This window comes from Pseudopipra pipra, chromosome 1 (genome assembly GCF_036250125.1).
Source record: "Pseudopipra pipra isolate bDixPip1 chromosome 1, bDixPip1.hap1, whole genome shotgun sequence".
Taxonomy (NCBI): domain Eukaryota; kingdom Metazoa; phylum Chordata; class Aves; order Passeriformes; family Pipridae; genus Pseudopipra; species Pseudopipra pipra.
In genome coordinates, this window is record NC_087549.1 from 68,167,217 (window position 1) to 68,185,775 (window position 18,559).

General features: G+C 39.4%; 1 protein-coding gene across 10 annotated transcripts in view; it reads right to left on the reverse strand.

Moving 5' to 3' along the window:
* The window catches only part of FHOD3 (formin homology 2 domain containing 3), a 386,896-nt gene that overhangs the window by 189,781 nt on the left and 178,556 nt on the right, over nucleotides 1–18,559 (reverse strand). For all 10 annotated transcript variants that reach the window (XM_064660232.1, XM_064660222.1, XM_064660212.1 and 7 more), the window contains exon 5: nucleotides 9,018–9,123. In XM_064660232.1, the coding sequence (XP_064516302.1) occupies nucleotides 9,018–9,123 (106 nt within the window). The remainder of the gene's footprint in view (nucleotides 1–9,017; nucleotides 9,124–18,559) is intronic.

An 18,559-nucleotide genomic window follows, 5' to 3' on the forward strand; every position in this document is an offset into this window, starting at 1 on the left:
CCCTACCTCTCCCACTTCTCCTTAAAGTCCTTAATTTTCCCTGCTTCTGTATCAAGGTAGAGCATACTGTGTGGCACCCAAGAACTACCATCAAAAATAACTGTGGAAGCCCCTAATCTCAAAATGGGAATAATCAAACTGTTTCCCAACCATATTTTAACATGCTTTATGTGCATATATTCAATACAAGTAATTCATAGTGAAATTACCAGCAGCCACATACTTTGTGCAAGTATTCATGTCTGTGCTGGCTTATGAATGTCTTTATTTTCTACACAGTTTCTCCTTCTTCAATGAGATACTCTCAGGCTACAAGATTACCACAAAAAGTCTGAAACAGGCTATAATATGCTCCTACCAGTTGGAATAGATACATTTTTTTCAAGGCTTGTTCATGAAGTTTGAGTATTTAAATCATATAACACCCACAACATCTTTAAAGGCCCTTGGGACTACTTCCCAAGTATTTACTCTTTGCTTAGTAGTTAAGGATGTGCATTTTTCATGTTCAGTTCCTCATTTTACACAGAGTCTGCATAGCCTGAGGTGTCACATTTCATGGGAATTTCAAAAAGCATAAAAAAAATTACACAGAACCTGAGATTCATTTTCACAGAAACAGAGAGCCACCCAAAGCCTTCCAGCCTCCATCAGCTTTAAAAACAAGGGAAATTCATAATTTTATGGTGGTGTTATTGCTGAATTCCATGTAGACCATGAGAACCCTATATCCTCCTCACAAGCAGTCCCAACATGAAAAGCCACTTCATATAATGCAGAGAAGAAGGAACAGCTCAGTTTATTTGTAGATGTGTAAATTACTACAGGGTAGTTAAACTTTTGAACTTGAATTTGCTTCAGAGCCAATTCCCATCCCAAACTGGGAGGACTTGTACTGTGCACTGTATGTAAGGACCATCTGACTCTGCTTCCAGATGGATCAGAATCATATCCAGGAGAAGGGAGGGAGGAGGAGGACAAAGGAGAGGGCAGTGCTTCCTCCAACAACTAAGGGAATGCCTAAGGTTGTGTCCAGTAGTGAACTCAGTGTAATGCTTGCACAGAATGAGTTTAATAAATATTATTTTAAAATATGCAGATGAGAAATGCAGAAAGGAAACACTAAAAGTGTAGAGAGGAAAGCAAAGAGGAAATTTTTCCTCTTTTTAAATTGCATGGTTTCCAAGGTCAAGCTCTCCCAACTAGCCTGGCATAAGTAAATACATGCATTTAGTCTTAAAGAAATATTTGCAGGAGTGAAAGAGGATTCAGCCACTAAGACAAGGAGGTTTAGTGTTTATATTATTAATCATAGAGACAATATAATGTGTCCTTTTTTCTCTCATACAACAAAGAGCATTGTAATCTCATTATTTCTAGAGGGTTCATAAATCAGGATGACAAATCCGTTTGTATTTTTTCATTCCACGGCTTTTCAAGAAGAGGTACATCTTGAAGTTTCTGCACATGTAGTAGGAAGAGGTGCCGAACCACCAAGTATAGGTCTGATTTTTCTGGACTGTTAATTTTGAAACAAACTACAACAAATGGTACCAACAAAGCTCACTGATGGAGAGCTGGCAGTGTAGTCCATTTCACAAGGAGAGATGTCACGGCTGCATGTCACGCTGTAACTCAGCTCAGCAATGCTGCTCATTAACGTGTCTTATTACATTGCTACATTCATCTGTTACTAATTTGCTAACACAACTGTGATCTGGTTTGGTGGGGTTTGTTTTGGGGTTTTTTGGTAGCAATGGTAGGGAACCTAGGTTGCATCTCCATGTGGAGCTGCCCCATACTAGATGGCCATAACAGCTTCCAGGTGGAGTTGCCATCTTTTGGTATGGTTTCATGGGAACCGTGGTCTGATGTCCAGCATAAAAATGAAGGATATGAATGTTGAAATCCCCACAGGACAAGTGTCCAACTCTAATCAGCTTTCTGAAAGACTCGAAAGCAAGATCAAAGAACCGAATTTACAGAGAGACTGTGCCAGCAAGTCTCCCAGAAGAAACATTCCCAAGTAATTAAGGTATAGGAACCCCATTTCTTTTAAAAGCACAGGCTATTACTATAGCTACTTTGAGACCAACTGGGAAGTTTACATAATTTTAAAGGAATTCACATAAGACAAATTGAAAATGTAGAGATATATACAGGAACTTCACTGTTGCTATCTGCACACTGAAGGTTAAAAGAGTCAGGGAAGTTTTTATACTCTGCTTCAAGAAAAGAAAGAAATACAAAGGTAAGCCTAATCGAATGCTGCCTGTTCCTATTTACTTGGGGCTGGGATACTTTTCTACAGCTGGAAAACTTCAAACAGTTCTCCAGTTCGCACTGAAACAGGAATAATGTAAAGTATTCAGTATTACCTCCTTTTTCACTACTAAATTTACATTACCATCTGTTTTACTGCTGTAGTACCAAACAGCAAGACATGTCTATTTAGGATAGACATAGCTTCTCACAGACTTTTATTTCTAGCCTTTTGTTATTTACACAAACCCTGTTTCACATACATACGCTTCCTGCAAATGCTTCACATACATTTACTGCAGAAGAATGTGCTTCTCCATGCTAAATGCTTTGTAATACCTAACCTTTAATGCAAAAGGCCAAACCCACATAATTGATCAGGTTGAGGGAGGAAAGTTCAAGAGCACTGGAAATATTCATGTCCTTGTAAATAATGAGGGGTCTTTTTGATAAAAGCAGCCAGTCAATTCCTGGAAACGGATCATCTCCCCATTACAGAGAGCACACTTACAAACCCCAAGCATTCCTAGTAGCGTTTGGCTTGATGCAGAAATGCCACCAGCTCGCTGATAACTTCATGTCTGGCTTTCAGAATGAAAGGGTTATCAGCAGCAGCTTCCACTGCCTGCTTGCAAAGCCTCACCCTCACCTTCGACTTCCTCTAGCTCCTTGACATCTAGGGGCACACACAGTGTCCTGGTGACAGACAATAACCAGATGGTCTTTTACCATCCAGCACTGAGTAGTTTCAGGAATTTAATCTGATTTCCCAGAATATGCAGCACAGCCCCTAGTTCTAAACTTGGCATGCAGGTGGGATCGCGTGCCTCTGGCTTTATAAATAGGTGTAACCGTTGGTGGCTTTGGTACATGTCAGTGATTGAGCTGTTTGCCTGTTCCTTTAGAAACCTGACCCCCTGCCTGGGCATTCATCTGTGGTTCTGACTGACTCTGGTGGCTCCTGTGCATGTTCAACATGTCAGAAAGCTCAGCATCTCCTAATTCCAACAGCAAAGTTGCTTTCTGCTTTACAACTAGTAGCTCTTACAGCAATTTCTTTCCATTTTTTATTGTTGTCAGCTATGCTGTACTGTATAATTAAAAGCATATGCAAAATACAGATTTAGAATGAACTTGCTGCAGTAGGAAGCTGAGTTCACTAAAAGGGTAACTATCCAGATAAAGCTACACCCTTTCTCTCCATCCATCCATCCCTGTGCAAAGGTTGGCTCCCATTTAGCAGCTAGACAGGTGAGAAATCAAAAGATTCCCCCATTCACATGCCTCAGTGGGGGATTGGAAAGTTTCAGACTCCTCAATTCTCATTGCTCGACTTTGGGAAGTCACTGCTCCTCTTGGGAACTTCTCCATCACTGGCAATTCACAACTGTGCAAGCTGCAGCTATCAGGCTTGAAGGAGATTGTTTTAATGGATCTATCATAATTTAAACATGTACCAAGGATCAGAATGTGCCTTGTAGTTGTGTTTCACATGTGATTTTAGTGTTTTAAGATACTTAGGGGTTTTTTTTTTTACATTTTAGGACTCACATAGGACTTTCCTGGTAAAAGTCCCTCATAAAATTACTTTAAAGTCCTGAAATGTCTTGCAAAACCAGGAGGAAAAATAAAATAAGAGCACTAGTATATACACTCATTCTATCTGCATGAAGATAAAAGCATGTCTGTACAAATGCAATTCCGAAACAAATTACATTTACTATTTTTTAGGAAAAAAAATATATAGCATAATAATAAAGCTGCTCCATCCAAAACCTGAATTTGATTCAAACGTGGTCTAGTACAAGCAAAGACTGCTGTCCTATTGCTTTCTCAGCCTTAGTTCATTGAAATTTTGTGCTGTAGCAAGGTCAAGGCCTTTGCCTGCTCAGACTGGACACATGGCTTGTGCTTTCAGACCACAAGAACAATCTCCAGCTTTAATCTAATTATGTACACCTCTAAATACTAATCTGAATTCATAAGGAGGCAAATAGGGATCCAAGTACACAATTACACTGTACAAAAGAGGTTGGAAGACCTTTTGACAACCTCCCCATTGGATCTGAGGAACAGGCAGCACAGGATCCCAGCAGGCAGAATTTCTCACATCCCAGTGTCAAAGTCATCTCTGAACCCTCATACCTTACTTATTCAATATATTTTTAAAATAATTAAGCCTTGGTCTACACAAGCTGCTTTTCTTTCTCACCTTCCCAACAGCACTGGCTAAATTATTAGAAAACATGAAGACTACCATGTTTCTAGCAATTATTTAATTAGTATGCGCTCAGCCATGGCATTTCATGTGTTGCTTTCTCAGTCTGTGCAAGGAACGGTGATCTCAAAATTATATCCAAAGAATCTTCAAAGTTATAATAAGATTTATATTAATCCTAATCAGTTGCAGACATTTTCACCTACCTTTAACCCATTTCAATTTATTTTTGAATATTTAGGTAACATCTACCATACCACAAACTTTTAAGTTCAGTGGTATCAGTGAAGTTCTTTATCCTTATGGATTCTTGTCACCAAAAAAAAAAAAAAGGGGGAAATAACAAAAGGAATACAAATCTGTTTTCATGGGGAATAAAAATCCCGCAAAACACAGTTTCTGTAGAGGTCCATAATAATTAGAAGGAATATTGAAGAATAAATTTAGGCTGAAGAACTGACAAGTAGGAAAGAACAAAAGCTGTTTTCTAAACTAGTCTTTCGAAAGAGTAACTCGAGAGAGAAGTCCTGGCTACCGTTGGTTTCCAGACAAATGGTAACACTGTGGGAAACAGTCCTAGATCAAGGGACCTGAGCAGAAATAAACAGTCATTCCTTAGCATTCAACAATAAACTTTCTGGATTTTTCAGCACTGTATGTAAAAGCCACATTTACCTTCTCTTCATTAGCCATTAAAGTAACTAAAATTTTCATGACTCATATTTAGTCATTGTTCTGGCAGCTCAGTCTGGCTTGAACCAAGTCAAAACCCCTAAGCAGAAATTCACAACCAGGAAACATTAGAGTGAAACAATGCAGACTTTTGGAAAAAGGAAAGCAGTGTCCTCAAGAAATAACTTATACCTTGAATGCACTGAACCACCTACAGCCCTTAAGTATACATATATTTCCACCTTATTTTCCCTCCTAGGTACAAAGCTGTAAAAGGTTATAAATCCAATAGGGGAATTTTTTTTCCCCCTGCTCCACTGTAAGAAAACAGAGTGAGTGGGGGAAGGGGGTCAATTAGCCTTACAGAAGAACCTAGCTGGCCAGACTGCATTCCTAACAGATGGCCCATGGGAGGGGGTGGTTGACTCTTCTCAGAGGGGAGAATGGAGACTGCGGAGTTCTCTCTCTGGGACGGAGACAGGGTCTGTGTCCGGGCATTTTTGGAGAAAAGGCCTGGAAGCTGGTCTTTCTGGCTTTTCGTCTTGGTGAGGCCTGAACACCGGCCTCAATCAGCTCGCACACTGCCTCGTGACTCCAGCTGGGACCTACTGGGTTTTCATTGGAGAGTTGTGTGCTCGCTGGGAGAGAAGGGAGGAGCCTTGGAACACCGTCATCTGAGAACAACAGTGAGTCCCGTGGGGGTGGACTGCTTTTTCCTTCTGCCCTTCTTCCATTGGGGGAAGGGTCTCCGTTTTCTTTTCGGCTTCTCCCGCGATCCAAGACCACCCCTCAGACCCCCCTCCCACGCGGCGACCGCCAGCGCCCAACAGCGCCCCCTGCAGGCCAACACAGAGCACTGCAGGCTCTGCACCTCCAGTGACCCAACAGCGCCCCCTGCCGGCCGTGATTAGAACTGCGCTGAAGACAGAGAAGTATTCAGACCTTTTCTTTTGTTTGAAGGGGACTTTTTGGGTACAGGACTATTGTCTAGTTGTTTTTGTGTTCTGTTACTGTTCTTGCCAACATACATTTATCTTTTAATAAAGGGTTGTTATTTCTTCTTTTTTTCCACACTTCCTCAATTAAAGCCCCTTAATTTTTGAATTTATAATTGCTGAGAGAGAGGAGTTTGGTCTATCTCATAACTCATCCTCTTTAGCAAACATTCCAGTCTCTTCAGACTGAGACAAAAGCTATTTCTTGATAAGTACAGGCAAACAAGTTCCTGGGAAACACTGGGAAATTGTTCAGTTAAGATGACAGGCAGTCGCATGTGAGTGAGCCCTGGAAGCAGAGGAGGCAATGCCATATCTAAAGCTGCCACTTATTGTCACAAGCCCTGCAAGCTGGGTTAGGATTGCAAGAGGAAAACAGTGAATTACAGCAAAGGTGCTGGAGAAATATGGAACTCAGGAGAAATCCAACCCATTTATGATTTAGGTTAAATGCAGTGAAAATAAGAAGAATATATTCCACTCCGAAAGGATCTGCAGAACAAGAACACCACAGCAGCAAGGCACAAAAAATCTAGACAACAACTACTTTTTACTTCTCAGATCTCTACTGCTTAACATTGAGTTTAAAGCTTATGGGACAACCTCAGTGCCAACTGCCATGTACCTTCAGTAAAATTTATTCACCTATTCACTCACTACTTCAGGTTGAGTAAAATGCAGCACTGCAATAAATACACACAACTGTCATTAAAAAAACCCTAATCAATCACTATAATCTTCCAAAAACAATATAGCAGAAACCCTCTTACACAATGTATTTAATGTTTCTTTTCAGCACCCTCCTCAATGTATTTGGATAAGATTGTCTGGCTATACTGTACTTCCAAATCTTTCTTTATCTCATTGCACATGCAAACGTATTCAGAAAGTACATGCTGGCTCCTGGAACTGCAAACCAGCTGACAGAATCTTGGAGTTGTAACAAGCTCTGAACTTCCTGAAAGGCAATCAAGATCAATTTAGAAATAAAACCCACACAACACAGAAAAATCATATTATTGTAAAAGATGCCAGGATACACTACCCAGAGAGAAACTTCAGCTTCCCACAGTAGCAAAATAGGGAAAAAAAGACCTGATTTGAGAAGGTACCAATCTCTAAAAGCATCTTCCTAAAATAATGTGTTTAGCTTTATGGCATACTTCTACATAGTTTTTGTTGTTGTTTTGTTTGCTTGCTTTTATATTTATTTTGAACAAGCTGTAATCACTTGTTAATAACAATGCAACAAGATGAGTTTGCAGTTTTATTAGTATGATGCTGTGGACATTGGCAATAAGGCTCTGCTTTATCATTCATTGAATTCAGTGGAAAATTTCTAACTTTAGATCATGGATACCAAGCTCTTGGGAGCCACAACAAGAAAGAGATCATTCTGTCTCCCTGAATTCTGGATGCATTAGGATATGTGGAGGGGAGAGAAGAGGGGGCAGGGGAGGGGAGGGGAAAGGGAAGGGAAAGGTCCCCAGTCTGAAGGCCAGACTGTCCAATACAGACTTTTACTTTATTTCCAGTCTGAATTTTTTGAGATCATTGATGGCCAGTTTTCTCCCAGAAACATTTTAGGACACATGTTGCTGTGTCCTTGTCTACTATTCAAGTACATTTCTATGAGTGCAGAACTACTGACATAGAACATAACTTCTGTGGTACTGGTTTGTTTCTTTTACACCTCCAAAAGCTGGTTTTGCACAGTCTTATCTTCAAAATCTTCTCATGAAGCCATACTTAACTGCTTGAATCCTTGTTTTCTATAACTTAGCATGCATTTCTGCTTCTTACAAAATCCTTCTATTTATTTTTCATTTGTTTTCTTTTTTTTTCTCCTGAATTTGCAGTTTGAGTTTTAACAGTTAAATATATCAAAGTGACATTTTTAAATACAGCTATGTATGTTAGTCTAAGAAAATTCAAATGAACAATTCACCACAACTAGCACTTACTTCACCACTTCATTAGCACTCGCTATTTACTCTGAGATCATGCGGCAGCAAAAATCCTTTGGTATGACTGTTCTCCCCCTCAAAAAACTGAAGAAACGGTTCAAGTTTACAGTCTGAGTTTCCTGGTTAGATGAAAAACACACACATCTATTTGGGCCACAACAGAGTAAATCAGCTTTCTAATCCTTTTCCACATCACTCTCCAAACCTTGCCTTTGCCAGTTATCTTCAAAGTGCAAAGATCAGAACATAAACCTCTTATTACCTGTTTAACTCCAAAATATCAGATATCTAAAAATTGTTTCCAGCCAACTGTTCCATTAAGTATGACTTTCTCACTGTTTATTCCATAGATACTGCATGATATCCATATGTACTGATAATGCTGCATTCTGTTGCAGCACAACAGATAGAAGGGATACAAAAATACATCTCCCAGCAGGGTGATGGTGCAGACTGGCTGCTGCCCCTCTGTATTTCCATGGCACTTTTGAACAGTCTAAGCAGCACGAAGAAAACCCTTGCACTTGAGAGATCAACAGCCACCCATCGCTGCAAGAACAGGAGAGAAACACTGGTCACAAAATGGCTCCATTGCTGAGTACAGCCTGCTCACAGCAGCTCCTTTGTAAAGGTTTTAGAGTGCCTTTTCTTTCTTAGAATTACAGAGTTGCAGTATAATCTCCAAGAAAAGGTGGGCAATTGGAAGACTATCAGTATTGCAAATATTCCAATTTGTTCTGCTCAGCAGCGAGTATTAAGCTTCCCTTAATTTTCTTGCATATAACATGCAGGAATCAGAACCAGACTGAGAAGCACGTTCAAAGACACTTAACACCTCAAGTTGCCACAGACCTGTGAGACCTTCCAAGCAATCAAAACAACTTTTGGATACATTTCCTTTACCTCTCAGGATGTAGTTCTGATAATTCTGGTCGGCCTCTGCTCCCACTTTGATTAAGCAAGTCAGACCTTCAGCAACAACAAACTCATGAACCAAGTCCTTGTCATCCTGTCACAGGAGAAAGGAAAAGCTGCATTAGAATTTTGAAAAACAAACAAACAGGATATATCATAATGTAAAACCAAATACATGCTTGCAACATTGACTTTATGTTTCCCATGATGTAAGCAAGTTGATACGGAAGTTGTTATACAGAAGACTTCTGAGTTTTAAAATCAGAATGAAACACACAGCACAAAGCAGGAAAGTACAAGATTTTATCTTTCAGTCAACTACAGAAAATTAAAATCTGTAAAATATGACTTTTTATATTTTCATTGAAGGCTTGAAAACATTCTCTGAGATACTATAATCTCATCGTATCACATAAACAAACATCCTTAAAGCCCTAAATGGTCAGGCTCAACAAGAGAACGCCATCTCAATGCCTTAGCATAATTCCAGTTTCAGTATTTTAAGTGCGTACAGTAAAAGTTTAAAACTGGTTTTATTGCAACGTAATATTATATTCATTATCTTAACATAATATTAATTCATTATATTAATACATTATATTTGGAATAGGAAAGTATAGCGTTGAAGATAAGAACACTAGCAGATAATATTCCCACACTGTGATGGAAAACACAGCAAATGTAAGAGAAGTGACTTGTTTCACTTCTCTTGAAGCAAGTGACTCACTCAACTTGCTGATGTGACTCTCTGTTTTGTAATCATCAGTCCTTTACTCAGTGCAGCAGAATGACCCCGTACTACAGGTGTATGTGACATCAGGAAGACAAGGGGTTTCCTGGGCCCTACACACATAACTGCTGTGCCAAGGGACTACAGAGCATCGTATCTAAAGCTTGCCTTCTCCTCTTACAGAAGGCTCATGTAGACAAACAAGAAGCTACTAAAAACTGGATTAAACAGGAGTTAATGAATTAGTCATGCAAACTAGGTGCAAAACCAATTTAAGATATTAATGGAGAACTACTCAGCAGACAATTACAGTTGCTGAGTCCCTTAAGTATCCTTAATTTATGTTTTCATACACAGCAGTGTGACAGATATAAATTTCAGCTTTCCAGTAATGCAGCCCTGAGAAGCCAAGATCCATACAGTAGATTTGTTGAGAGTGATTTCTGAATTCACTGCAAAGAATTTCACACTTAGAAAACTGCAAAGGGAAATAAAATAATCAAGCTCCTTTTCATGTGACAATTCACTTACTGCAAGTTTATTTCAGTCTGACAGTTTATTTCTTACAAATTTCCTTCTTTCACCAGATAATTTATGTAATTTTTATAGCCTAACCAAATGGGATATTTAAAATTGCAATGTGATCTAGCAATTTCTGAGAAATTTAGAAATTATGAGAAAAAAACCCATTTAATATTTCCGCAGGTCAAATTCGTTAAAACAATTTAAAAAATATTATAAAGTCATGCATACATACACAAATTTATCACACGATAAAGGTGATTTATCCTTTGAAAATCATATAAAGAGGAAATATACAATCATCCTCCACATCTTGGCAAGAGTATATCTTAAAAGCCCAAAATACATAAGACAAAATTCACCACTGTGCACACTTGACCTATTTTCTTTTTATTTATTTCTTAGTCTCAATGTTTTACATTTTGAGAGTGCTGGTTTTTTTTCAGTAGCTAGATACAAGAGCTAAGAAGTTTACAAAGTCCTATGTCAGACCAGGGCACTACGGATGCAAGCACACAATTTTATGAAGACAACAAATTTCCTCTATCCATTTGCCACACTCAAAAGACAGTGAGATTAACAGAGGGGTAGCAGAAGGGGACACTGCCAATCTACCTGTTAATACAGACAGTACTGATTACCTAATTACACACCAATTTCTGCATCTAGCCGTGTTTTTAAGGTGCATGCACAGATCCCCCTCTCCTGTAGCCCATCAGGGAATTCCCTTTGACATACTAGATGAGAACCGAAGAATTAAGATGTTTGTTTACACTGAGCAGCTCAGGACAGCTTCACAGAAGGGAGTCTTTGGCTGGCACTGAGGCTGATGTATGTTTGGACGAGTTGCCAACCTAAAGAGCATGTCCTCATGCGTGGGACGGGGGCTTAGAAAGGGCATGGTCAGTCAGGGTACATGGAGCTCTGACTGTCCCATCCCACACAGTGACCTCTGGCAAAGCCCTTCCCAAGTGCCACCAGTCAGATGACTGAATTCTGCATTCTGAAGCAATTTATCTCAACTAGTGTAGCAAGAGAGGCCAAAATTCACCTGGTAAACTTCCAGAACAACATTTTACAAAAACTGGAGTCTTGGAAAAATAAGAAAAGGACCCAAGATAAAATACTCTCTGATGACCAAATATAAATTTCAGGTTCCTTCGCCCTACACTTGGAGTACTTCATTTAAAATCAAGTAGCTGCAAATAAATGCATAAATAAATACGTGTGCATGCAACACACAGATCCAAATCACACTGGACAGCAAGCAACATTCCAGCTAACTCTACATGGAGAGGGACCTTCAGCAGTGCAGGGAGGCAGAATCATACCCAGGGAATCCAAAAGATTCTCCTCTGTGGCTGCGAGGCAACTGCTCCCTCCCATACATCCCTTTGTTATGGTGTTTTAAACTCAAAGATACCTGAATAATTTCTTGTTCTTCAAGAATTTTGAATCTTGTTTCTCCTAAAACTCAAGAGAGGAAACATATCCATGGAATCTGTCAGCTAAGCTTAATGGAAAACATATTAAAGGTTCAGGTAAACTAAGGCTATGCATCATGGTAATTCACAAAGACTTTGCATGCCTAGAAAATAAGTTACTCTATATGCCAAGATCAATGATTAAAAATTCCCTGCTACTAAAAAAAAAAAGGTGCCAAATTTCCCCTGCTCAGAGTTGGCAGTAGTGGGAGCAAGGGCAAGGGACAGCAATGACAGGAGTATGTAGAATTTAGAAAAACTAACAGAAACTGGTAGATTTGTGCAGAATCAAGAAAGCTGTGGGGAAAATGCCCTCCAAAATAGCTTTTCTAAAAATCAGATGACAAATAGGTGTATACTTAGACAACACAGTTGTCTAATTAAAGAGAAACAATATATATAACAATCAAATTGTTGAGTGAAATAATAACCATTTTTCCAGATGGTGTTATCCGAGCTCAAAAACATTTCCTTGTTCTTTAAATACCTTTTGTTGATACTCAAGCATTTGTTGTGATTTTGCATCAAGTGTGTTTGCATTCTCCTTGAGTTGAGGAAAAAAATAATCTATTCTGGATTGACCTAGTGAAATAAAAAAGACTGGAAAAACAGGGAAAAGGAAGAATAACTGTGGTATTTGGATTCTGACACTTATCAATAGACCTACCATGCCTCTTTGGGAAAAATAAATGGCATTTGTATAAAAAAAAAAAAAATGTCCATATACCAGAGAAGATAACAGTAGTGAAGCTTCAGAGTCCTTCAGGTTGAACCCAAAAAACAAAATAAAATTTTTAACAGCATTATCCATTAAGGGCTGTTGACATTCAGTGAAAGATAAAAACTGAAATACCCATTATACCTTTAGGATGTTCCCCATAATCTTAAATAGTGAATGCATATTAGTGCATCACCTGGGGAAAAACTAGAAATTAGCATTTGATTGTCAAAATAACCAAGCTAAAAATCTGTTTTTATGTTGGTGATATTTATTTATTTTTTTTTTTAAGAAGGACCTTTCCAAAGCAAATTTTGAGATTTGCTGCCTTGAACTTTTTCAAAGCAACCAAGTCATGGAGTCACCCTTGACTGAAAGGAGATACATTGCAGAGGGGCAGCAGAGGAAATGAAGGGGGATGAGGAACTCTAACCAGACTGCTTTGGGAGAGCATGGAATAAACAAATCAAACCTGAATTAAAAGAAGGCTTTTAAGGTACTTCTCCTTTTCCCAAATAAAAGGGAAAAAGAAGGTGTAATGAAGCAGAGTACAAACACATCAGGCTCTAGGCATAAATCTGAACTCAGTACATTATCTATACCACCATGTATATATGATGAGAGGAAAGAAGCAAACATCTGGAATGTGCAGCGAAAGATGAAAGGCATTCAAGCCCATACGTTCCACACTGAAAGGAGAATGTTTACATCAATTTTGGTCTAGGATAATCTTTTCAGACCCATTAACTCACTGACTTGCCAAGTTAGGTGACCTTAAGAGTAAAGGGTACTCTCTAGCAGTGGTAAGAGGTTCAGGTTTCCAGGAAGAGAGCATTCATTGTGCAGAATATATGGCATGTGTGTAACAATGATACATACAAGTATCTGCCACATGTGTGTGATAACAGCTAGAAGAAGGCAGAGAAATGTTGCCATTTGCTATGGAAATGGACTCCTTTGCTAATATTGCAAAGATTTATGATCCCTTAATCAGCAGACATTAAAGCATTGATGAGAAAAGCAGCAAAAGACAGTCAAAGCTCTCAAAGCTTCCTGCTAAGCTCCTGCAACCATAAAGATTGTGCAGTGACACGAAGGCTGACTACTTAAAGTCTTTATGAAAACACACCATTGTCTTCATCAGAAACTATATTTTACTCATTTATTCATATACTTGAAATAGAACATCTCTTCCTTTCTTTAGGCATCTTGGAGGAAGAAAAAACAAGATAATATATGTCTGTGCAATAAACGTCTATTTTTGTGCAATGTGTAATGAAGCATCAAATATACTCAATCTGGTGAGTTTAAAGCCTGATTAAGTGGTTGACAAAATGCATAAATCATAATTTCACCTCCATAACTCAGCCCACCTACTAAAAGGACTCTACAAACGGTGTACACTGTGCTCATGTGCCACTAGCAGAAGTAGTGTGTGGAGGGAATGTCTTCTTTCCTACCCATTCTCTTATCTCTGTACCATTCAATATATTATCTAATGCAGTTCTACAGGGTCTTACCTGAAGACGGAGACTGAAGACTTTTTTCCAAGGAATGGCACTTTGCAAGAACACATTTTATCTGACGTGCAGCTTCCACGTGCAAAGATAAATTGTTTATATACTGTTAAAGATAAATCTTTCTGAAGCCTGCTATTTCTGTGGGCCATATGTTTGAAAGCTTTTACCCAAAGCATGATTATTTTAAGAAAGTTGCTTTGTTTCCTAATAAGAATCGAGGTTTTGGAACAGAGTTTCTCAAGAGGAATTTTTTTTTTTTAACCTAAGAAGTTCTGCTGAAAGCTCCATTCAAAGTATTTTTTGGGAAACTGGATTAGTAACAGAATATTCACACTTGGATATGCGTATACATATTTCTCTCTTACGTGGCTAACAGCTGTGCAGAACACATCTTTCCAAGGAATCATAGCACATAACAAGTTGCATGTCTATAAGATTTCCACCAAGAAGAATCTCATTTGTATGAGGTTTTTTTTTGTTTCCCTTTCCTTTCATAAGCTATCTCATTGTTTCAGGTTGCTGGAGCATTCCCATATTTAATTCTATGTTGTATAATTCTCTTCTGTTTCTGTTACAAAGTGAAACATTGTACATTTTATAACGTTCATTTCTTTAAATAAGGAAAACCATGGGGTTCCCCAGCCTGTGCTCTCCACATGACACATTACTGAGCCAGCAATCACATTCTGTACTAACCAAACCTTCCAAAATGCAAAAGTTGCTATGATCCAATCTAGAAGTAAGAGCAGCACAGACAGACAAGGTACCAGTCATAGTCATAAGAATCTCCTTGCTAAGCTTTGCCTGTGGGTTTATAAGAAGGGATTGCATTCACCCTGAGCTCCGGCGGTTGATGTACTTCACTCTCTGCTTGAGGAAGAGCTTCCCTCTCTGCTCTGTCACTCTACAACATCCCTATTAAGAGAAACTTAAACTCTGACTATCAGGCCAGTTCTGTTTTTGTCTGTAAATCAAAAATGGTAACTTCACAAAGATTACCCCATTCACATTTTAACATTGTGATAATTCACCTTGGCAAAAGAAAGATGAATATTGCCAATTCACTGTGCACCATGCATATAACCAGAAATGTAAACCCTATCAGACTTAAAGTGGAGAAGCATCCTCCTCTGTGGCCTGAAATCTTCCAGGACAAGATGCTGGCAGCATACCAATACAGAGTCCTACAAGCAGAAAGGTCACGGCTCATTCAGACACTGCTTGGCTCCTGAAGTAAACATCCCTACTTGTTAAGAGGGAGAGCTAGCAAAATTTTCACTCCCCTATGTTAATCTACGAAATAGTATGCTGGCAAAGCGTACCGTCCCCACTCCACATTAATACGCCTGAGCAAGGTCTCTTTGGAAACCCCTCTTACTCAGGTTCCCCTGCCAGGAGTACACACTGCACAGCAAGGAAGCAGAATTGAAACAGAAACCCCAGATGATTATGTTCAATGTGGAAAAAATAAAGTAACTAGGAAAAATACATCAATCAATAAAATGCCAGTGCACTTGCAGAAAGTCCTCCCAAAAATATAAATGATGGCTACTCTCTTTAGAAGTTAAAGCACTTTTTTTTTCACCACCATCCCCCCCTTTTTTTTTAATCTTCTGCAAAGTCAAGACAGGATCACAAAGTTCAGCTGGTTTTAGGAGGATTAAGGTTTAGGGATTAAGCTTCATTCATTTAGGGATGTAAATTAGCAGCAGAGGGACAGCAGCTGACTGGTGAGGAAAGGGAGGAAGGAGGAGGCAGGTCAAAGAGCAAACTGTGCACGACTGCAGGCTTTTGCTGGCATAAATCTCAAATGACAATACCTCTGGCACTCCACCACAAAAAAAGTAAAATAAAGGACTACCGCCCAAAACACTTGAAAATCTTTCTCTACTACTAAGTGAATAAAGACAGGATGATAAAATCCGGGTTTCTATTAGCAATAGCATCGATGATGAGTAGGTCCTTATTCTGCCCTTCCTATACTTAATAGCACATGGAGAATAGAAATCTACTGATCTTCTTTCCTAAGCATTCCTCCAACTCTGGCAGACTCTCACATATACAAAAAAATCCAAAACAACCCCATACTTTGCTCCTAATCTGACTGCCCTGGGCAGCAGTAGCAATGTGGTAGCACAGGGCTATGACCAGAACACACTTCCATTACCCAAGAGCCGCACAATTTCAAATATATATATATATATATATATATATATACACACACATAATTTCCCCATATAATTTCAAATGCTTATACAATGCACCATCCCAGTAGCAATGGAAAATTAACAGGCAATTCCTCTCAGCTGCCCTTTCGGCTGCCAAGCTCTGAAACAACAGAGCCTACATTAGAAATATACCACAATTAAGCCTCCATAAGATTATTTTTAACTATTGCTACCTGCCTTCAGTATACATCACATCTGCTAAAGCTACCAGCAAAATAATTACTCCCATTGACAAGACAACAATGATGTAGTAATAAAAGAGTTATGTCGTGCTCTATTAGAAACAGAAATCCCAGAGTATTTCTGTAGTCCAGCTTTTTTACTGGCTAAGTGACAGGTTGCATTTTACAGATCAAGATTGGCTTGCAATGTTTGCAGTTAGAAAAGCTCATTCTGGCTTGAAAACTGAGTAAACATAGTCAGGAAGTGATTGAAGGAGCATGGATCGCCAAGTTATAATTTATAGTTACTTTCCCACACTTGAAACTATAGTTCTGTTCTTTGGACTCCAAAATTATTGATACAATTAAAATATTAGATTGCCAATCCAGAAGTGCCTGATATTATCTAATTCAATTGTCACTGTTTATTTCAGTCCATTTTAAAAGCCAAGTCATCTATTGCAAACAAATCTGGGAAGAAATCATTCCAAAAACATACACACACGCACATATATATATATACACATAAATACATAAACTGAAGTCCTATGAGTCCCTCAAGACTGTTCTGCCATTTCAATGTCAATTATTTACACAGCTACAAAACAATTCCATGTATGGACCAGATGAGCCATTGGTTAAACAAGCAAGTCTTCTACCAAACATGAAACCTCAGCTCTACTTTGTGTCAGGACACTACTTCTAGAAGATGAAACAAAAACAGATCTCAGAGTCTGTTGTCTCAAGCAGTCACAAGCAGTCCATTTCTCTAACACAAGTATTTTCACTCCCTGATACTAGGCAACTCAGAACCTACCCCAAGATAGGTGATAGGCAAGTTCAGTTGCTGTCTTCCTTCTGTCACATTCCCACCAGCACACCCAGAAGAACAACTCGAGAACAAGGTTGCCCTGGACTGGGATATCCCAAAACTGCAGTCAGCTACTAGACATAACTGAGGCAGAAGCATTTTAGTGCTGAAGGGCTTGCAAGGACCAAGCAGTCAGTTTGTCTCTCAATGGAATCTCCTTCCCCTTGCTAAACCTGTTGATTGCAAATGCACTTCACCCAGTTTATTGCCCTCACAAGCTGTGCCAAGCTCCCATTCCTCTTCCATCCAAGATTTCCCCTATGCTCCTCCCTGCTGACACCACTAATTTTCTTCTGTCCACCAGCCTTTACACCTTCACAACTCATTGTATGTACATCTGTGTAGAAGCATGGCCATAACACGACACACAAATATCAGTATTTTTACATTGTTCCCTTTGTTCCTATTCTTTTCTCTATTTACATGGAGCAACATTTTATGACAGCATGCATGGAGATTACCATCTCTCTTTACTTTCAGTGGGGCAAAATATTTAAGCAAAAGTTTGACTTCTAGTGATGACAATAACGAAAATTCACCTCCAAGAATCAATTTTATTGCTCGAGGGAAGGGATGCCATGCAGAGGGACCTTGGCAAGCTTGAGAGGTGGGCCCATGCAAACCTTATGAAGTTCAACAAAGTGATGTGCAAAGTTCTATACACAAGTCGTGGCAATCCCTATAGGTTGGGCAGAGAAGTGATTGAGAGCAGCCCTGCGGTGAAGGACTTGGGGGTGACGGTGGATGAAAAACTCAACAGGAGCCGGCAGCGTGCACTGGCAGCCCAGAAAGCCAATAAAATCCTGAGCTGCATCAAAAGCAATGTGGCCAGCAGGTCAAGAGAGGTGATTCTCCCCCTCTATGCTGCTCTTGTGAGACCCCACCTGGAGTGCCGCGTACACTTCTGGTGCCCCCAACATCAGAAGGACATGGAAATGTTGGAGCAAGTCCAGAGGAGGGTCATGAAGTTGATCATAGCACTGGAGCACCTCCCCTACAAAGCCAGGCTGAGAAAGTGAGGGCTGGTCATTCTGGAGAAGAGAAGGCTCCAGAGAGAGCTCATAACAACCCAGTATCTGAAGGGGGCCTACAGGGAAGCCAGAAAGGGACCCTTCATCAGAAACTGTAGTGACAGGACAAGGAGTAATGGGTAAAAATTGAAAGAGCGGAAATTTACGTTAGATATTAGGAAGAAATTTTTTACTGTGAGGGCAGTTAGACACTGGAACAAGTTGTCCAGGGAGCTTGTAGATGCCCTAAGCCTGACAGTGTTCACAGCCAGGTTGGATAAGACCT